The sequence below is a fragment of the Lissotriton helveticus genome, chromosome 6 (genome assembly GCF_964261635.1).
Source record: "Lissotriton helveticus chromosome 6, aLisHel1.1, whole genome shotgun sequence".
NCBI lineage: Eukaryota > Metazoa > Chordata > Amphibia > Caudata > Salamandridae > Lissotriton > Lissotriton helveticus.
In genome coordinates, this window is record NC_136067.1 from 1,174,886,512 (window position 1) to 1,174,908,776 (window position 22,265).

Sequence of the window (22,265 nt, forward strand, 5' to 3'; positions counted from 1 at the left end):
AGTTCCGTACCTGGGTAATAGAAAGCAGGAGGTCTGGTATCTCTCTCTCAGGACTCGATATCCCAGCAATCCGCAAGGGTAGGCTGGAAACGCCGGAGCTGGATTTCTCGGCAGGAGAAAAGACAGCGTCTTTCTCAGCGTGTCAAAGAGGAGGGGCAGCGTCTGTGGGCTCTCGCATCAGCTGGGCTTTCGGGCAAGTAGATAGCTGCTCTGCTCCAGATTCACCACCGTGTGTTTGCTTACGGCAACGTTGGTATATTTATACCTGAAAGGTGCCTGGGTTTGATGTAAGGTTGGACATAAGACGTCAATAAAGATGTCACTAAGAACTGGCCGTTCTTACAGTGCTTTACAGGAGTTCTAGGACGAAATCAAAACAAAAGCAAGGGGGATTTCCCAAGTTGCTGGAGGCTTGGTTTTGTTTAGAGAACTCGGTGTGCTTACTAGGGGGCCGGAGAAGTAGCCTTGCTTAATGTGACAGCATGTACTACGACTGAATTATGGATATGGTTATTATGCCGTTGTATGGATATTATTGATTATAGCCGGACAAGGGCATAAAATAGGAATATTGATTCAGGTTTCCTAGATAAAACACTACAATACCAGTGTAGGTTGAGCTGGTTTATGGGGATTTGGGGTTTTCCATTGCATAAGAGATCTCTTTGGAGTTTCTCTAGCTCCCTAAAGTATGATTTGGGAACCGGATCTAATGAGTTCTGGAGGGCGTAAAGGAAACTCGGCAGTCATCTTCTTAAAAAGGACAGCTTTACCCAACAATGAGAGGGGCAAAGACTTCCAGTTTTTTAATATCTCTTTTCAATCTCTGTATTGGTGTGAGGAGGTTGTGGGTGAAGGGGAGCTCAATGAAATAAAGATGCTGAGATAGCGGAAGCCATCTGACGCTATCTGGATCGGGCAGTTCCTCGGGAGAACGGGCGGGTCTCCCTGCAGGACATAAACAACGGACTTGGACCAGTTTATGGTGAATCCGGAGTATCTACCAAACACTGCAAGGATATCCAGCAGGCATATTAAGGAGGCTCTCGTGGAGGTCAGGTATAGCGGAATGTAATCTGCATATAGTGATATCTTATCTTCCCAGTCCACGGACAAACGCATAGCGCGGATCACTGGATCCCTGCGGATCCACCCCTCCAGGGGCTCCAGGGCTAGAGCAAAAAGGAGCGGCGACCGAGGACACCCCTGGCACGTACCACGGCTTAGTTGAAAGTCTATTGACTTGCGGTTGTTCACTACAACTTGAGCCATGGGTTTTGAGTATAGCAGCTGGATCCAGCTCACAAATTTGGGTCCGAATCCCAATTTGTCGAGTACAGTAAAGAGAGACCGCCATTCCACCATGTCAAACGCCATGGTGGCGTCTAGTGATAACAGTACAGCTGGTTCTAGGATAGTTGTTGCTCTGCCCAGTACCCCATGCATTCTGCGTAGATTTAGGGCGGTGTTGCGATGTGGCGTGAAGCCTGATTGGTCAGGATGCACTAGGCAATATATCACTTTTACCAACTGGATCTCCAATAATTTTTCTAGGATCTTGGGCTCTGCGTTAAGTAGGGATATCGGTCTATAGGATGCACAGATGGTTTTGGGTTTACCTTCTTTGTGGATGACTACAATGTTGGCCATCCGTTGATCTATAGGTAGTGTCCCTTATTCTCTGCTATCTATTAACATTGAGTGGAGGTATGGGGCTATCGTATCCGGTTTTTGCTTGTATATCTCGATTGCTATACCATTGGGGCCCGAAGCTTTCGCCGAATGAATCGCCTGTATCGTACTGGCCATTTAATCGTCCGAGAAAGCAGACTCGAGATGAAACTGCCCATGATCCAACTTGCAGAGTGCATGTCGCCCCACAAGTTAACTAAGGGTACAAAAGTGGGGTATGTGGTGCCCCCACCATCACAGATAATAGTCATGCAAGCCTTTACGTGTGAGCCAGAATAATACTCAATGTTATGCTTGAGAAAGGTTCATATCTTACATAAATATCTGCTGGTGGGCTCCTGCGCTGATTCCAACTCTCCATCTTGGTCAGATTAGCTCAAGGGCCCATGTCAGCCTTACTCTTGCCCTCAGGTCCACGCCCGCCCCCTCCCATTGATGTTACCTCCAATGTCATTAGGACCGCCAATCAGCAGTTCTCCAGCCATTCCGCTGCTAATTCTGGGTGCTCGAAAAACCAGGCCCTACTGTCCGCTTCCACTCGAAGCCTGGCTGGAAACAGCATGGCGTACTTGTAGCCTTTGTCTCTGTGTCTTCTTGATCCCCAGAAAGGAGCACCTTTGCCTCTGGACCAGCTGGGTGAAGTCTGGAAAAAAGGTTATGTCCGCGTTTTTGTATCTCAGGGGTGGTCCCGTCCTGGCATACTGGAGTATCACGTCTGTCTCGGAAGTTAAGGACCCTGGCCAGGATCGGACGAGGGGGGCCCCGGGTTTCGGCCGACCCCTGGGAACTTTATGAGCCTTTTCGATAACGAAGAATTTCCAGAGCTCCTTGGGTTGCAGGTGTTTAAGGATAAGATCTTCCATGAAGAGATCCGTGGCTTGCCCTGCTGATTTTTCTGGGACTCCTAAGATTAGCACATTGATGCGTACTTCATAGTCATCCAGCTTGGTTTCTGCAAATTTCTGAAACGTTTGCAATTCTTTGATGTCTATTAGCAGCTCGGAGGCATCTTCCACGAGGCTCGCGGTTGTGAGTTCCACTTGTTTGACTCTTTAACTATTTTTATTCATGTCCGCCCGGGGTAGATTGACCTCCACGTGATTGCGTCCATCTTATGTTCCAGCGAAGTCTTGATTCCGGCGATCGCTTTTAGGACGTCTTTGAGTGTAGGTTCCGGGTCTACTTCTCCATGTGCTCCTCCGGTTTTGCCCGCAGGGGAAGGATCAGGCATCGAGGTTTTGGGGAGAGTGTATCTGCCTACTTGGGCCTGCCGATGATGCCCTAGGGGTTGGCCTTGTATTCAGGAAGAGGTTAGGTAAGTGCTATTGATTATGGCACGTGTCTTGTGCAGTCGTCTGGCTTCTGGCCGGGCCCACTGATGCCCCCACCTGAAAGGGCCTGGAGTACATAGGCAATTTTACGTTGTACCCCGGTAAAGGTCAGTGGTACATGCAGGGCAACAGGTTGTAATGACAGTGCCCTCCGGGGAAGTATGGGTCGATCACCGCTCCAGTCCCTGTGCTTGTGAGGCAAACTGTCAGCTGCGTACTTGTGGGAGTTGCAATTGACCAGGCTCACACTGGATGTTGCTTTCAAGGAGTAGCGGCTGTCTTGGTGCGTGAGCTTACCACGTATGCCCTTTTGGAGTTGGTGTGTGACAGTGGGCGCAGCCGGTGTCTCTGCTCGCTGTTTAGGGCCCTCGCTTCTTTACACCCCTGGTCCGTCACAAATCGGTGACCCGTAGATGGGTAAGGTCCCAAGCCTGGCAGTGTGGCCGATGCGGGAGTCATTAAACAACGGGGCCAAGCGAGGACGCTCGCACTCCGCCTCTGTTCTCTATGCGTGAACCCGGCTTTCGCTTCCCCCGTAGGTCGCAGTCACGATGTGCCGCCTTCTCGGGCCCGGATTACTCCTCAGCTCAAGGGGAGTGGGAGGGGGGGAGACTCCGGACGGCCTCCGGTCTGCTAATATGGAGAGTGGGGGCGTTCGTTATGGGTCGGGGCGCCGGGGTATCCGGGCCTGCTCACAGTCTCTGTCTCTACATGAGGCCAATATTCGGGGCCCGCCACCGCAGGGTCGTGCACTGTATGTCTTCTTACCAAGGGATTTCACGTTTGGGCTGCAGATATGTGCACAGATAGACGGGGATGTTAGGGAGTAGCAGAACCCCGATAAGCTGCTTCCATCGCGCTTCGCGGCTTAGCCACGCCCCCGAGTTCTAACAAGTTCAATTATGTGTACAGTGCCAGCGGATAGATTATGTACTGATTAGCCTGACACTATGGCATGCCCTTAGTGATATGATGGTTAGAGGTAGGCCAGAAAGTGATCCTAACCACCTGTGTGTGACCATGAAAATAACAAGGCAAAAGGCACCTACCCAATCACGAAATTAATATTCCACTTGTGATGTTATCCCAACCAACGATATGAGGCACTTCAAATGGGTGAAAATAATTGAGATGCCCGAAGTGCTAGACAGCATTGAAAAGGACATGGATTGTGCCAAAAGCGAGCCTGAGGACAGTGTAGCAAAATCATTGGCCATAGAGCAATCAACTTGTATCAACAATAAATTCTTTGTCCACCTGCGCACCCATTGTATTAAGCAGGGCAGACCTAAAAAGACCACAAACCAGAAAGCAGGGCACTGGTTCAACAAAGATTGTAGAAAGGCATGTGCAGCTCTAGGGATAGCAGTAACAGCAGGTGTCCCACGAGCTGTACGAGCAGCTAGGGCTACCTATAAGGGCACTCAAATAAAGGCAGAGAAAAAATGGGATGACAAAAGGAGGCATGCATTAGGAGAAACCCCAAACAGTTTTTGGAACGTATACAAATGGGATACAGGAGGGCAGGCCCGACAGCCTCAAAATCATGTCTCACAGTTGGACTGGCTTAATCACTTTAAACCCCAGTACGCCCTAAATGAAGATGACAAAAAGGGTGATATCCTTCAACAGTTTTATCAGGATGCGGCCTTTAGTAGGGATGAGGTAGAAGTGGCATTTAAATCTATAATGGTCGGAAAGGCACCTGGCCCAGACGGAGTCCCTGGGATGTATTCCTTTATGACAAAAAAAGTTGGTGCCGGTATATTCTATTGCTGACTAATGCCCAGGGCGCGCCAGTCCCCGACTCGTGGAAGGGAGCCAAAATTAGACCGGTTTTTAAGAAAGGGATCTGAAAGAAACAGGTTAGTGTTAGATTCCTTACCTTAGAATATCCCCAGGCGTCAGACTGGATCCGGAAAGTTTTCGTCAGCAGTACCCCTGCGCGTCGGTAAGCGCCATCTGCGGCTCCGCGTCTGTCGTCGGTGTCGTGTTCGCCGGGATGACGTCGGCAGAATACTTAGACACCGCCCTCACGCGCTGACGTCAGTTCTTCTTTTTTCTGCGGCAGCAAGCGCAGATCCGGGAAGAGCAGTACTCTAGTAATTTTTGACTAACTTTTTTGATCTCTTTTGATCACTTTTCAAGTTGATTATCAACTCGCGGTGCCGATAGAGATGCCTGGGTTTAAACCTTGCGAGGCCTGTCACCGCCTGATATCACTGACCGACCTCCACCGTCGGTGCCTTTACTGCCTTGGGGCCGACCATGATGACAAGTCGTGCCCCGACTGCCGGGCCTTGACCTCGAAGGCTAGACGGGAGCGGTCCCGTAAGCTGCTCGAGATCCGGCAGTCGACTCTCGAGGTCCCGGTCGAGGAGGAAGTCGAGGGACCGGTCGCGGATCCGCAGTCATTGCCGCTCGTCTAGTCACCACCACTCGTCGGGCTCCAAGTCCTCCGGTAAGTCGAGGCATTCGAAAAAGAAGTCGAAGAAGCGTCATTGCTCTTCTGACTCTCCCCGGCGCTCGCGCAACGCGACCAGGGTTTCGGGCGACACGCCCGCGCGGCTCCGCTGGAGTCGCAAGCGCCGCGTCCAGCTCCATACCCGCCGGTCCCTGGGCTGCACGCGACGCCGGAGGAGATCAGTGCTTTCCTCAAGGTCATGGGGTCGCACTTCCCTCCGTCTGAACCTGCCGAGGCGCCTTCGGACTCCGTGGGTCTGACTGGGAGCCCCAGCGGCCCCGGCACTGGCACCGTCGGGTGCTTTGGCCCGGCGCCGTCGTCGACTCCGGTCCCGATGCTGCAGGGCCCCACAGGATCCAGGCCTGGATCCGGGTCGTCGCCAGTCGACCTCACGACTCCTCCGCTGGCGCCGACCCCAAGGGTGTCACTCCCGGTGCCGTCTTCGGACGACACCGGCCCCGGTTTCAGCCCCAGTCCGGGTGCGGTGCCGGAGGGGCGCCGCTCGGCGCCGTCTCCAACGTCGATGGGTGAGCAATTCACCTACGACCCGGCTCCATCATTTTTGCATGTTTACCAGGAGATGGATGAGGAGGAGGACTGGGAGGGGTCTGAGGACCCTCTGGCACAGCAGTGCCAGTTGAGCCAGGACTGGGTAGAAGAGCTGGGGGATGCCGGTGGTCTGGACACTTCGCCCAACACTGGATTCGTCTCTCCTTCCTCCGTGGCTTTGGAGGAGGGGGCTACTTATAGCGTGGTGTTGAACAGGGCATCCAAGGCCTTGGCTCTTGAGCTCCCTGTTGCGGCTGTGAGGACTAACCTCCTCACTGAGGTGCTCAAACCACAGGCAAGCTCCTCGGAGCCTCTACTGCCATTTAACGAGGCCCTCACCGACGTTTGATGGGCACCTGGTCCAAGCCCTCTACAGGCCTTCCTGTGGATCGGAACGTGGCCCGATGCCACCGCCCGGCTCCGGGGGACACCTGCTTTCTGTCCGTTCACCCCACCCCCGAGAGCCTGGTGATCCAGGCCTCTACGTCCCAGACCGCATTCCCGACCGCTCCTCCAGGCCAGGAATCCAAAAGGTATGATCAGCTTGGAAAGAAACTGTTCTCTTCTCTGAGTTTGGGGCTGCCGTCTGTCAACACTGCCTGCCTTTTGGGCCGTTACACCCACTCTCTGTGGGATACGGTTGCGGATGTGCTGCCACAGTGTCCGGAGGTGTTCCGGACACGGCTCGTCCAAGCCCTGGCGGAGGGGCGGGATGCAGCACGATACTCAATTAGATGTGGACTTGACACCATGGACTCGCTGGGCAGAGCGATTTCCACGACAGTGGCGATTCATCTGCCAACTTCTCGGGGGATGTCCAGGCCACGCTCATGGATATGCCCTTCGATGGCCGTCGCCTTTTTGGCGACAAAGCCGACAGTGCGCTAGAGCGTTTTAAGGACTCCCGGGCTACGGCCAAGCCCTGGAGCCTAGGCCAGCGCCAGCAAACGTCCGCTTTTCGCCCCTTTCGTGGCCAAGGAAGGGGTGCCCCCACACGTCCAGCCAGCCACAGGCCGCAGAACCAGTCTCAACGCGGTGGCCGACGTGGTTACCGCGGTGGCGGTGCCGGGGGACAACGGCAGGTCAGTCCACATCCGCTCCCGCAGCATCTGCTTCTAAGCCTTCCTAGGCCGGCATTTCAGGCCCATTCGGCGCCAGTGGGGGGGCAGGGTTCGCCATCACCTCCACTGGCGTACCATCACGTCGGACAGGTGGGTGCTGCAAATCGTCCGAAGGGGTTACTCCCTCCCCTTCGAGGCGACCCCTCCAGCCATGCAACCGCAGTACCAATGCTTGTCGGGGGATCACTTGCAACTTCTGCAGGAGGAAGTTAGGGCCCTCTTGGCCAAGGGGGTCATCGAGCGCTTTCCTGGGCCAGAAGTAGGACGTGGTTGCTATTCCCACTACTTTCTGGTACCCAAGAAGGGCAAAGGAGGCCTACGCCCTATCTTGGAACGGCTTCCTCCGGAAGGAGAAGTTCAAGATGCTGGCTTTGGCTCAGGTCCTAACTGCCCTGGACCCGGGAGACTGGATGTGGCGTTGGACTTGCAGGACGCATATTTTCACATCCCTGTCCTGCCGGCCCACCGGCGCAACCTGCGGTTCACGGTAGGCAACGAGCACTTTCAGTTTAGCGTGCTCCCCTTCGGCCTTACCAGCACCCCTCGGGTGTTCACGAAAGTGATGGCGGTGGTCGCAGCTCAACTGCTCAGATCAGGGGTTTCAGTCTTCCCCTATCTCGACGATTGGTTGTTGAAGCCGGGTCGCCTCAAACAGTCGTCTCCCACCTCCAGACTACGGCCGACCTCCTGGACTCGCTGGGGTTCTCCCTCAACGCGCCGAAGTCACACCTGTGCCCCTCTCAGAAGCTCCATTTCATCTGAGCGGTTCAGGACTCGGTGCAGTTTTAGGTTTATCCCCCGAACAGCGGGTTCGGGATATTCAGCTTCTGATTCCGATCTTTCAGCCTTTAGCCCGAGTTTAGTCAGGTTGACGCTGCGGTTCCTGGGGCTGATGGTCTCCTGCATCCTTTTGGTGCATCACACCAGGTGGCTGATGCGGGCTCTGCAGTGGAACCTGAAGTTTCAGTGGGCACAGCATCAGGGCAACCTGTCCGACAACGTCCTGATCTTGGAGGGCACTGCGAGTCAGTTGCAGTGGTGGCTCACGAACCGCGATTGGGTCAGCGGCAGATCCCTCTCCCTTCCCCAACCGATGCACGTGGTAGTGATGGATGCGTCCCTCCTGGGATGGGGGGGCACATGTGAGAGGCGGAGATCAGAGGCCTCTGGTCTCCGGCAGAGTCCCGGCTCCATATCAACCTTCTGGAGCTGCGGGCGATCCGACTTGCACTGAAGGCATTCCTTCCCTCTGTCTGGGGAAGTGTAGTGCAGGTGTTCATGGACAACAACACCGCCATGTGGTACTGCAACAAACCAGGCGGGTGGGGTCGTGGACCCTTTGTCAGGAGGTTCTGCGCCTCTGAACATGGCTGGAACACCAGGGCGTCACCCTGGTGGTTCAACACCTGGCAGGTTCCCTGAACGACAGAGCTGACAAACTCAGCCGCCGGTGCATGATGGATCACGAATGGCGTCTGAACTGTGACGTGGCACAAGGTCTCTTTCAGCAGTGGGGAGAGCCTTGGTTAGATCTATTCGCCACCGAAGAGAACGCGCAATGTCATCAGTTCTGCGCGTTGGAATTGCCAAGGCGGCACTCGCTCGGCGACGCTTTTCGTCACGAGTGGAGCTGCCGTCTGTTGTACGCCTTTCTGCCTACCTTTCCGCCTATACCACTTCTGCCCAGAGTGCTGAAGAAGATCAGGCGAGGCTGGGCCCAAGTCATCTTTGTGGCTCCGGTTTGGGCACAAAGATACTGGTATCCCGAGCTACTCAGCATGTCAGTCGATCCCCCGATTCGTCTGCCTCTTCAGGAGGACTTTCTGTCGCAGCAGCAGTGGATGGTCCTCCACCCGAACCTGTCCAGTCTCCACCTACATGCGTGGAGATTGAGTGGCGACAGTTGAGGCCATTTGACTTGCCTCCTGAAGTCTGTGATGTGATTCTGGCAGCCAGGCGTCCCTCCACAAAAACGGTATACGCCTGCAGGTGGAACAAATTTGTGGCATGGTGCACAGCAAAGGCTGTGGATCTCTGCCCCCCTTTCAGAGGTTCTCCTCTTCCTTCTTTCTCTTGCCCAGCAGGGCTCTGTTCTGGGCACTATCAAGGGCTACCTCTCGGCCATTTCAGCCTTCTTAAGGCTTCCTGATCAGCCTTCTCTTTTCAAGTCCCCTCTTGTAAATAGACTAGTGAAAGGCATCACACACGTTTCCTCCTGTTCCCTTCGTGATGCCTCAGTGGGACTTGAATCTTGTTCTAACGTATCTGAGGTGCGCTCCCTTTGAGCCACTTCATAACTGTCCTCTTCGTCTTCTGGCTCTTAAAACTGCATTCCTGGTTGCCATCACCTCTGAGAGGAGAGTGAGTGAGCTCCAGGCTCTATCTTCTAAACCTCTTTTCCTCTCTGTCCATCCGGACAAGGTTGTTCTGAGGACTCGTCCTTCTTTCCTGCCCAAGGTGGTACCAGCCTTTCATATCGGGCAGTCCATCACCTTTCCCACCTTCTTTCTGTCTCCGCATCCCTCGAAAGAGGAAGAGAGGCTCCACCGTCTGGACCAAAAACGTGCGCTCTCCTATCTAGATCGCATACGCCAGTTCCGGGTGGACGACCAGCTCTTCGTTGGTTACGTGGGCGCTAAGAAGGGACGGGCGGTGCACAAGCGGACCATCTCTCGGTGGGTCGTCTTGTGCATCAAGGCTTGCTACTCTTTGGCGAAAAAGGAGCCTCCTGTTGGGCTGCGCGCCCATTCCACTCGGGCCACGGCGGCTACTACTGCCCTGGGTCGGGGAGTCCCCTTGCGGGACATCTGTCAAGCAGCTACGTGGGCCTCGCTGCACACGTTTGCTAGACATCACTGCCGGGACAGCCAAGTCCGGAGAGATGGCTTTTTCGGCCGTTCCGTTCTCCAGTACTTTCTGGTGTGATCTTGGTTCGCAGACCCACTACTGGGGTTAGTATTGCTGGGGTATCTATTCTAAGGTAAGTAATCTAACACTAACCTGTTTCTTTCAGATGCACAAGTTACTTACCTTCGGTAACGATATATCTGTAAGAAACAGTAGTTAGTGTTAGATTCCTTACCGCCCCACCCATCCTCCCCGTTCTGCGAACCGATATCTAGGGTTAAGGACATCCCTTTCAGGGCCCTAGTTTCATGGCATCAGTGTCGGTTTCTATCATGGCTCTGCGTTCCTGGCGCGGAAAGCTATGTACAGAACTGACGTTAGTGCGCGAGGGCGGCGTCTAAGTACTCCGACGACATCATCCCGGCGATGCCGACGACTGACGTGGAGCTGCAGACGACGCCTACCGACGCGCAGGGGTACTGCTGACGAAAACTTTCCGGATCCAGTCTGACGCCTCGGGATATTCTAGGGTAAGGATTCTAACACTAACTACTGTTTCTTACAGATATATCGTTACCGAAGGCAAGTAACTTGAGGGACAGATCATGCCCAGGGAACTATAGGCCGAGCAGCTTATTAGACTCTTTACAAAAGGTAATGGAGAGATTAGTGCTTAAGAGTCCAAAAATGGATTGATGAATTTAATATTTTATCGCCACTGCAAGCAGGGTTTTGGGCTTTTACTAGCACCATAGATCAAGTTTTTCGGTTCATCTTGCTTTACTGGAATACGGCGACTTTGGGCAAGGGCAGCCTGTATGCTGCTTTTAGTTGACCTGAAGTCAGCGTTTGAGATTGTACTACGAGCCAAACTATGGGGGACACTACAAGAAATGGGGATGCCACCCGAATTACTGACACTCATCACTAGATTGCACGAGGACAATAATGCTAAAATCCGATGGGGCACACAGGGTGAAGTTACTGAGTCTTTCCCGGTAGAAAAAGGAGTGCGCCCAGAATGTGTAATGGCACCAACACTATTTTCTTTATACATTAATGGAATAGTGAAGTGTATGGAATCCATCCCCACGGATGCCCCGACACTAGCAGGCGAAAAAATAACCATACTAATGTTCACAGATGACGCATTGATCGTTTCCAAGATGTCAAGTGGTCTTCAGAGAGCCCTAACAATCTTTGAGGGATTCTGCTTGAAGCAAGGCTTGGAGGTCAATGTGTTGAAAACGAAACTTATGGCCTTTAATCCACATAGGGCTTTTAAGGGGGGTATCAAAATGAATGATCAGCTGCTAGAGCGAGGAGTTTACATACTTAGGAGTTAACATTCAAGAGGATCTGAAATGGAATCACCAAATTTACTAGGCATCCCTAAAACACCGGCAATTATCGGGGGTGTTGCATATGGAATACAATACCTCATTCTCAAAGCCAATTAGCCTGGTACTCGAGATCTATATTATGCAAGTTATTAGTTCAGCCCTATATGGTACAGAACTTTGGGGGTACGAGAACATATCTCAGCTCACACTATCAGAAAATAGGTTCTTGAGGAAAATTACTAGCTTTCCCCAAAGCACCCCAAAGTGTCCGTTATTGTATGACCTTGGGAGAAAAGCAATTGTAGATATAGCTAAATTGCGTCCCCTTTTGTATTGGCAGAGACTCTGGACAACTCCTGAGCTTGCAGTATATGCGGCTGGTTTCCAAGATATAATAATGGCAGACACTTCCCACCGAATTAAATGGCTAAGGGAGGGTAGAGATACTCTAGCAAGTATTGGCATGAACTCAATGTGGGAGGCGCCAACAAATTCCACTTTTCCCTCAAAAAAGATTTTGAAAGATAAGTAATGGCAAATGGTGCAATATAATACACTGAGAAATAGTGAGTCGTCCTTTCTAACAGGATTATTCCTGGAGTGCAATTGAATCTCTAGATTGGAATTATACTGGGATTTAATTACAAATCCCCATGATCGGAAACTATATTTCCAGTTTACTGCCGGTAAGAGTATTTACTAATAGATGGGCTACACCTGGCAATGACTTATGTCCGGTATGCCAGTCTAGTAAAGAATCCGTGGCCCATCTATTGTTTACCTGTGCTGGATACGAAGCTCCGTGCCGTCTTTGGTTTGCATTCAATCTGCAAGCTTTTAGGAACAAGAAGGTCTAGTGAAGCAGAGAGGATTCTAAGAACTGACTCAGCAACTTCGATTGCCAAGCAATGGCAAAATACCTGGATTGGTCGTGGGCAATAAGATCAAGCTTCCTTCTACCAGTACAAGGCTCAAAGAGGAAGTGTTAATATGAATGCGGGTCCTAATCATCTATGCCCTGTAATCTGTAAACGTAACTTTTTTTTAAATACTTTTTTATTACATGAACTTTTAACTGGTTTAACGTTGTTTTATGAAATCATTTTGAATGTATTTTGTATGTGTTTTTATGACTTAATATGTCGAATAACGTTGTTTGGATTGGATAATCCAGTTCTATGTTCAATACTCCTTTTGGACATGTCTCTCCCTTCTTGTGAGAAACAATTATACGCTTTAATCTTTTTAAAAAGTGGGATCATACAGACCCTGTATGTTATACCAAGCTATTACTCCTCAGTGCTCATGCTAAATTGCAAGTCAAAATGGTTGAATCACCTTCAGGAGTGGTCTACCTCGCGAACCTTACTGACTGATGTTTAGGAGAGCTTCATGGATAAGGGGGACACATGATTTAAAACATCTGGCTCTACCTCTTCTTTATTGAGTTTTACCAAATATTTGATTCTTTTTATTTCTCTGATTTATGTGAGACACTTCAAAACCTTGGTGTGGATGAGTCATTTCCTGTGCCTACAGTATGACTATATGCTGTTAACAATTGTGGGGTGGTTACCAAGCCATTTCCAGACAGGCGTAGCATCCCTAAGGCTTGTTACTTAGGTTTATAACTTAGCATGACCTCTATTAAACCTTTTCATAAACTGTTTTGCGGAGGTCATGGAGGATTCAATCCTTACTGTGGAAGCGTCTGCCTGTTCTGTTGTTAGCGTACAGTGCTATCTAGCTTGCAAGGTAGCTTGGAGGTTACCACAGAAGACTTGCTTCATTATGTAAGGAGACTTGTACAGAAATATAGCTAAGTCCAAAACAGTGGCAGTGGGATCAGAGAAACCATAAATTGCCTTTCCATCTTGTATGTGGTCCACGCGAAAAGTTGCATTTCTTGGAGATAATTTTCCTAATGTGGAACCTGGGTCAAACTTACAAAAAAATCTATGGAGGCCCTCAGCCAAGCCGCTCAAAGTGACCTTTAACTACACATTTGGCAGGTCGGTAGTAACAGAGGTCCTCTTGGGTTTATCAAGAGAAAAGTTTGGTTGTGTGTCTGAATTCTAGAGATGGCAGTGAGCTGCAGCTGAACCTGGTAAATAAGTGGGAAAATAAATCCTTTCAGTCCATTTTGGGCAAATCTAAGTCTTCTCTGGTACTTCCTGCTAGAGCAGATAGTTGGATAGTTTCTGCCGAAGAATAACTTTCCATGAAGTTTTCCAAAATGAATGCAGTTTTTTCTCCCTCAGATTAGCCATGTCGGGCGTTATTTTGATTGAAAGAATGTGCCAAACATAATGGTTTTACTTTGAGAGCACTTTATATGATTTTTAATGAGGCGCCCTGTAGATGCCCCCCCCCCTCCCAAGTTCTGTTTGTGCAGTTATCGAAAGACTAATGAAAGCTTCTAGGCCAATTTGGGCTTCTTGCTCTAGAGAAGTAAATTGCATCCAGGCCATGTTTTTTTTTTCTTGGCCTTTAAATAGGTCCTGTCTGAAATATCTAAAGCCTTTCACTCCTAATTTATATTTCTGGATCCTCTTAGACCAGCTTTCTCGGGCCATTAATACTGGAGTCTGGCCGAGAAATACTGAAAATGAATGCAGATGCATATAATCATACTTATCCTAGATGCTATAGGAAATGCCTTTACTTGTTTTTCTTTTGCCATCTAGACCACCTTAGAACTGCCTAAATGAACTCCCTACTTTTCGACAGAAACATTGGGTCCATCAGAGAGACTAAGCTTTTGCTATACAGCACAATAGGATATTGTCTAACCTCTCCCATGAGGAGCAACTCCCTTGAGCTTCCTGGCCCATGCGTTCCACCCATGCATCCCACATTCCCTTATGTTCACAAATAACGCAATTTGGTGATGGTGCAAAAGGCTGCAGCTTTTTTTTTTTATTTCAAATCGTTTTTATTGAAGATATAGGAGATACAGGAGATACAAAATAAAACAAAGGGGTAGACATACACTTAATGATTCACCAGAAAATACAGTCAGTAATGCATGGGAAAAGGCTGCAGCTTTTATTTACATATTGTCATACACAAAGATTTAGTCTAATTTCAATTAGTTATCTCATTCCTTCCTCCTCGCTTAAACTTAACCTCACAACCCTTTTGACAGCGCACCAAGGGAATTCCCCTTATCAGTATGTCTAGCCCTTCTTTTGCGGCCTCTACGCTACACTTTACTGCCAAGTGTTGTGGGCGTCCCTCATGCCTGGCCTCGGCTGCACATGCAGTGTCCGCCCTCTGCAGATCCCATGCTGACTCGTAGCCTGCTCCCTGTGCCCCTACCTTAAGGCATCCCAAGGACACAGGTTTGAGCGACTCCTCTTTGGCTATTCCGCTCTGACTGCTGTCCCTCTGTGCTGTCTCCGCCTAGCCTGAACCCCTCCTCTGCCTGTGGCTGCGATGCTCGCATTTCAGGTGTGGTTGGATGGGTCAACTGCAAAGGCACATGTTTTGGGTGGAGGACCCCCATGCCCTTAAGTCCTTGTGCGCTTCCAGGGGCCCCCTGCCTATCGGGCTGTTCAAACAATGCAGTCCAATCCATGCCCAGCGATTTCCACGGTAGGTTTTTGTCGCGGGCCCCTCGGTGGTCCGGCTTCACCTCCCTGGCCTGCGTGCTCTCTGTTTGCTGTATTCCAGTTTAAAAGTAAATCAGGTATATTATGTGAAGGTTATTGTGCGTTTTAAATGCTTTAAGGATGTATCCACATTTTCTGTTGTACTATTTGTTATTGTGTAGTGTGGGTATACAATGTATATGTCAGAATATTAATTTCAGTAGAAAATAACCTAAACTAATAACTGAAAAGTATGCTCTCCGTGAAGTTATATGGTTTTATTTTGCATTGGACTGTTTCACCAGGATGGTTGTAGTTAAGGTAACCTTTTGCTGGGCTGCCGCAGTGCATTACGCTGGAGTCTGTAGTGGTGTGCTGCCCTTTTTCAGGCAAGTATTTCAAGCTTTATAAGGCAGGCAGAACTGAATTTGCATTAGTGTGCGCTCTATTTAAATTTTGTCTCGCCACTTGGCTCTTGTGGCTGTGAATGTAAATCACTTCTAGTCCTAGAGGGCGGTCTTGAGGGTGTTGTGTTTCTGGGAAAGCTGTGCACCCTTTTTCAGGAGTTCCTTTTACTGAAATTGCAGCTGACCTAAAGTGGAAAGGAAGCATGTAGATGTAAAATGGGCCGCAATTCCAGAGTTACATCCCACCTTGGTAGAGTTGTGTACAGTCAGGTGACACTGTGTAAAAGAGAAATACTGGCCATTCCAGTAATTTGACACTCCTTCCTTATGTTTTCCTTAAGTAGGCACAAAGTAAGATTCTACATCTGGACCGGAGGTGAGGATTATGCTTTATCCTTTCTTCGCTTTAATCAATTTCACAAACCGCAACAATTAATACAAAAACTACATTTCCCATGAACAAGGGAATAATCAACACCAAATTTCATTAGTCCTTCCGTAGTGTCATTGCTTCAGGCTGCATAACCTTCCATGTAACTTCCTGTTAGCTAGCTGCTGAGCAGCGAAGAAAGAGAGCTAAGTATCCTTTCTCTTTGTTCTGGCATGCATTTGGGTGATAACATGTTGTGAGGCGCCAGGCTGAGAGCGGACGTGTGATAGTATTTGTTTTATTTGAACAGATTCTCATACCTGTTGTGGGACCTCTCTGCGTTCCTTACGTGACGTATTCCCAATCAAGAGGTGGTGTTGCGGTCCTCTGCTTGCTAGAGGGCACCACGGGGTGTCCGCTATGTGCTGGCTGCCAGGCATGCTTCCCGTGAGGGTATTTTTAAACGCGCTCTGTTCAGCCTGTAACTGCTCGCGTCCCCGGCTGACTGCAGACGCCCAGAGTTTCTGGGTCAGTATTATATCATTCCCCATTCTAAAAATACGCCAGTATGGGCCGCAAGTGGTGCGGTGCACGGGGGCTTTGGCTCGTTGACGCCCTGAAGTCCGGGTCAGTGAAGGGTGGGTCTAGTGGCCTGTGCAGGGACACCTCATCCCAGGCAGCAATAACCATTGGATCTTGAGGGTTCTGGGTGTCCTGAGGCACACGCCTTGCCAAATTGTGAGCAACTGGCCACCAATAATTATCTGGGGAGACCCCTCAGCCCAAATTTTCACATGCTGTGCGGGCTTGCTCCCTTAGGGACGCCTCACCCACTGTGGACCAAGGGACTACTCTTAGCAACTTAATAATGGAGCTGGATTTTTATGAGGAGGAGAACTCCTTAGCCTACCTACAGTGGGATGACAACTTCTATGAGGCCATTGATACTTCCATATACTGGGCTGTCAATGAACTGATGACGCCTATGGAACAGAGGTTGGCCGATAGGATAGCACAGGAGTGCGCCAAGACGGCACAGTCTGGCACAGGTGCTTTGCTGGCCCTCCCCCAGGATAAGGGCCTGACCAGGACACTAGGGACAGCCCCCCCCCCTCAAGAGGAAGTTTGAGTAAGGGGTTAATAAGGATCCCTTCACGCGCCTCAAGAAACCCTTCCTAGCGAAAACCTCGCAAGCAGAGTCCCCGCAGGGACTCTCCACCCCTGAGTCAGTTCACCCTCAGCCAGATTCACCCCAGCCCTAGGATGAGGACTCCCCTGAAGAGTCGGATGAGGAAGCGGGCTTCTCTAGATTGTGGCAGACGACAGGTGGCACTTACTCCAGATATTGATGCCAAGATGGCCACTTTCTTGGCAAAATATGTCAAGGATCCCAAGGGAATAGATCGGTTTTGGCGGGCGTGCCAGGACAAGCTCCTGGATGCCATTGGTCTCCTGACCAAGATTCTGGACATGGCAGAGGAAGCCCGGCAGTCCGGTTCTTTGATTGCCTCCAATGTCTTTCGGCTTGGGTGCAGCGAGTCATTTGTATTATAGGGAACGCCAACTGCTGCCTGTCGATGGAGCGCTGGCAGTCCCTGTTGATTCAGGTGGACCCGAAATTGGGCGACCTGCCCTCTTATGAGGCGGGGGCAGTAGCACAAGGGGGTTTGTTTGACGAGCCATTCGTCAAAGAGTTGGGCAAGTTTGTTGCGACGTTTACGTCTCTGGACAAGGCCCAGACGAATATTAAGAGTCTTCCACCCCCAGGTTTTCCAATGGGCAGGTCGTGGCAGGGCCCGCTCGACCGGCCAATTCACATCCCAAAAACCCCTGCGGCAAGGTTCTGGACGCGGTTAGTACCAGGCAAACCAGCAATTTAAAAACTTTTACCCAACAAGGGGACAACGTTTCAAGGGCTGCAGAGGGTACAAAGGTGGCAACGGTGGAGGTTCCAACGCTGAGTGATTTTCCCTCAGTGCAGCTGAGGGTGGGGGACCGGCTGGCGCTGTTTCTCCCCGCTTGGGAGGCGATTACAGGGGACGCTTCAGTTCTCCAGACGGTACAGGGGTTCCAAATAGAGTTCTACTGCTCCCCCGCCAGTTCTCCTGCCCTGGCCAATCTCCTTTTCCACCTCCAATGTGGCAATGATAGACAATTGGTTCACTCTCTCCTACTGAAGGGAGCAATCTGCCGCACTAAAGTTCACCCGGGGGGTTTCCTCCGCAATCTCTTCTCTTTTGACAAGGTCGATGGGGGTCGGAGGCCGGTCATCAACCTCCAGGATTTCAATGAGTGGCTTGTGTACCGCCACTTTAAGATGGAGGTAACCCATCTCCTCAGGGAAGTGCTGCTTCCATCCGATTGGATGGTGTGCCTGGACCTAAAGGATGCGTACCTGACGGTTCCAATATTCCCTCCCCACCGTCATTTCCTCCAATTTCTGTGGCGCAATCAAGCCTACGAGTTCCTAACTCTGCCCTTTGGCCTCTCGTCCGCCCGTGATGTTTTTCACCAAGGTCCTCTAACCGGTGATAGTTTTTGCGCGCACAGGAATCTGGCTAAATATTTACCTGGCCGATTCTGGCCCAATGCCCTGCGACACTGGGCGGGGGGACGGGGGGGGGGGGGGGTTGGATGGCCCTCGAGCTTCTACAGAGCTTGGGCTTTGTGATCAATGAGCAAAAGTCGCTCCTGGTCCTGACGCTAAAGGCGGTCTTTTTGGGTTCCGTCATAGACTCTACCTCCTCCTTTCTGAGTTTTCCCTCGCAGAAGATTGCAAAGATCTGGCATAGATTCGCCAGACCCTGGCCAGACCTCTCTGAGGCAGATTGCACACCTTGTGTGTCTACTCTCAGCCACGATTCAGGCGATCTTCCCTGGCCTGTTACATTACCAGGCCCTGCAGCGCCCAAAGGCGCATCACCTAAGGAAGGGTCTTGCGTACTCCCAGGTGGTTCCTTTGACGGACGAGGTGAGGGAGGAGTTGGAGTTTTGGCTAGAGCATATGGAGGTCTGGAACGGAAGGGCTATCTTTGGTTCCGTTCCCGACTTGGTGATAGTCGAAAGCCAGCAGGTCGGGCTGGGGTGCTCGGTGTGGGGATTTCTCCACCGGCAAAAATTGGTCTCCTCGAGAACAACACCTGCATATAAAGTGCCTGGAGCTTCTGGCAGGGTTGTTCACGGTCCGTTGCTGGACCAAGCATCGGGTTCAGTCCTCTGTAGCCCTACGGATGGACAATGTCTCAGCAGTGAGGTATTTCAATCATCTGGGAGGCACCAGGTCTCGGGCCTTGGGGAACATGGCCCAGGAGTTCTGGAACTTCTGCCTGGACAACCACGTTTCGGTGACGGCAGAATACATTCCTGGTCGGGACAACCAGATAGCAGATTGGCATTCCCGCCATCTGTGGGACGCCAGTGTCTTCAAGCTGAATCCGCAGGTTTTTCGCCTCCTGGCCGATCGATGATGCCAATTCTCCATCGACCTGTTTGCATGACGTCTCGACTGCCAGCTCCCACAGATCTTCAGTTGGAGACCCGACCCTCTGGCAGAAGCGACGGACGCATTCGTCCAGGATTGGAATCAGGAGAACGCTTACGCGTTTCCCCTGTTCTTGATGATCACGCAAACGGCAGCCCTGGTCCACAGGCAGAAGGCAACTTTTGGTGCTAATAACACCGCGTTGAAGGTCGCAAGTCTGGTTTCTGGTTCTTCTGGAACTTTCTTGGGCTTCTCCAGCCTGACTGCCCCACTTTCCTCTCATTCTGATGAATCTAGACGGTGAGTCTCCCCACCTAGTGGAGGAGAGCTTGTTACACCTCATGGCCTGGTGAATTACAGGCAAAGGTGGAGACTCCCAGGCCTTTCGCGACACGCTGAGCTCTCACTCTCCAGAGCCTGGGCCGACCACACAACCAAATATTATCTGTCCGCTAGGACGCAATGGGTATGCTGTTGTCTGCTGAGGGAAGTGGATCCTGTGGGTTCAGATTTGACCCACGTGCTCAACTATTTGGCGAGTTTAGTGGAAAAGGGTTTGGCATATCGCTCCACAAATGCCATCTGGTCTGCAATTTCAGCCGCTCATGCTCCGCTGGAAGTGAGCACTCTTTTTGTCTGCAGGTTACTGAAAGGGATCCGTTCATCTCTTCACCCGGAACCTCTGTACTCAGTCCTTTGGGACGTCAACCTGGTATTGAATCTTTTCTTATCCTGGCAACCCAATCTGTTCCTATCTTGGAAGGAGATTCCAGCGAAACTGGTGATTTTGTTGTGCCTCATTTCTTGCAGGAGAGTCTCTGACGTGCGAGCCATAGATAATACGGCTAGAGTTTTTTCACCAGACAGGGTAACATTCACTGTGAACTTTCGCCGATTCCCCGAAACTCTGTGTGGTAATATGCCTTAAGGCCTATGAGGAGGCTATGGAGGAAGTCTGTTCGCTGGGCGAACAACAACAACTGATAGCACTCAGAAAACTGTTTAAAGCAGTCTCTTCACCCACAATAGCCCGCAGGGTCAGTTGGGTAATGCAGGAGGCGGGCATTAATACAAAGGCATTCGGGCCCATTTAGGGAGGATGGCCTCTGAGACATTCAATCTAGGTGCTCGTTTGGAGTATCTCATGAGAGCGGCAGGCTGGTCCTCAGACTCCCAAGTTGAAGAGGTTTTATTTCAAACTAGTGCTGAATGCGACCCAGGGAGTGGTGAGTATGCGTTGAAGGATCATAATCCTCGCCTCCGGTCCCGACAGAAAATTAAAAACTGTGCCTAGACTTGGAGAAGTTAAGTTTCAATTCTATTAAAGACACGGAGGCGAGGATTATCCCGCCCAGCAACCAGGATGGATGCAGACCCACTCATAAGGGAGTAAGTATGTTTTCGTTGTTGCTTGTTCTAACATACAGTTTTACGGTGTTGCATTGTTTTTCTGATACGGTGAATGTATTTTCTCTGATGTGTGACAAGCGGAATTGCATTGCCGATGCTGATGCATACTGTCTTTCCAGGTAACTATGGGTTGAAGCAGGAGGCATGAAAAGAAAGAAATGGGGTGACTCGCGCAAAGAAAGAGGGCTAACAGGAAGTGACATGGAAGGTTATGCAGCCTGAAGCATGGACACTTTGGAAGGACTAATGAAATTTGTTGTTGATTTTTCCCTTGTTCATGGGAAATGTAGTTTTGTATTAATGACTGCTGTTTGTGAAATTTATTAAAGCGAAGAAAGGATAAAGCATAATCCTCACCTCCGGTCCGTGCCTACTGAAGGAAAACATAAGGAAGGAGTGTCAAATTACTGGAATGGCCAGTATTTCTCATTTACACCGTGTCACCTGACTGTACACAACCCTACCAAGGTGGGATGTAACACTGGAATTGCGGCCCATTTTACATCTCCATGCTACCTTTCTACATTAGGTCAGCGGCAATTTCAGTAAAATTAACTCCTGAAAAAGGGTGCACAGCTATCCCAGAAACACTACACCCTCAAGACCGCTCTCCAGGACTAGGGGAGATTCACATTCACAGCCAAAAGAGCCATGTGGCGAGACAGAATTTAAATAGAGGATACAGCATAATCCTCCCCTCCTTGTCCTTAATAGAATTACCTTCTCCCAGGCTAGGCAAATTTTCATTCTGATGTCCTGCTATGTAATGCAATTTTCTTTCCTTTGTGAATGTAAAGCGCTCTGATACCTACGGGTCAAGCTAGCGCTATATAAAACTTTTAAAATAAATAAATATGTGTTTGTAGTACGGGAATTTACAGCTCACTGTCCAATCTACAAACTAATGTATTAAGCAGAAAGTGACGTTGAGCATATAGTTGGGGACTAAGTTGGAGCAAAGGGATGTTGGTGTGGGCAGAGAGCTTTTCAGGCTAATGGCCATCTTCTTTAAGACGGGTAGACTTTACTGCCTCATTTAAATATGAGGCGGTTTGATATGTTTTGGAATACATGAATTTTACATTTAGTAGTTTGCATTATTTTTCACAGCATGCTCAAGAGGATGGTGTGGAAACGGCACAGGAAGTTCAAGCAGAGACAGAAGAAAAGAAAGATAACAAAGTAACTGAAGAAGTAAATAAGGACAGTAAAGAACAGCCCATGAAAACCAAACAGGATAAGGTTCCTCTGAAGCCTCCAAAGAAATTGAAAGCTGTTTTGTGTAAAGTTATTCTTTTGGATAAAACCGAATACAACTGTGAAATAGAGGTAAGGCTGCGCTTTTAATGTAGCTAAGCGTCTCCTATGTGGCCTGGGTCTCTAGCGCTTAACATACTGGCTCATCAGTGTGGGTGAAAGAGCTAGGTTGGCTGATGGGAATGCTGTAAAACCTTTGACCTAGGTATCCAGTTCATGTATCACCCAGGGAAAGTCGGTCCTTTTGAGGTGTCGATAAATAAGGCAAAACAACAATGGTAAAAATAAAAGCACTTGTAATATTAATGTATTTTAACATTTTTTGAAATATGCACACGCTTAAGAGGCATGTTTAATTTTACAACAAACATATGTATTTATATATGAATATGCTTACCTC

General features: G+C 50.0%; 1 protein-coding gene across 20 annotated transcripts in view; it reads left to right on the forward strand.

The window, feature by feature from the left end:
* Window positions 1-22,265, forward strand: part of EPB41L2 (erythrocyte membrane protein band 4.1 like 2) — a 1,174,544-nt gene that overhangs the window by 323,724 nt on the left and 828,555 nt on the right. For all 20 annotated transcript variants that reach the window (XM_078648868.1, XM_078648862.1, XM_078648871.1 and 17 more), the window contains one exon: window positions 21,719-21,937. In XM_078648868.1, coding sequence (XP_078504994.1) covers window positions 21,719-21,937 — 219 coding nt within the window. The remainder of the gene's footprint in view (window positions 1-21,718; window positions 21,938-22,265) is intronic.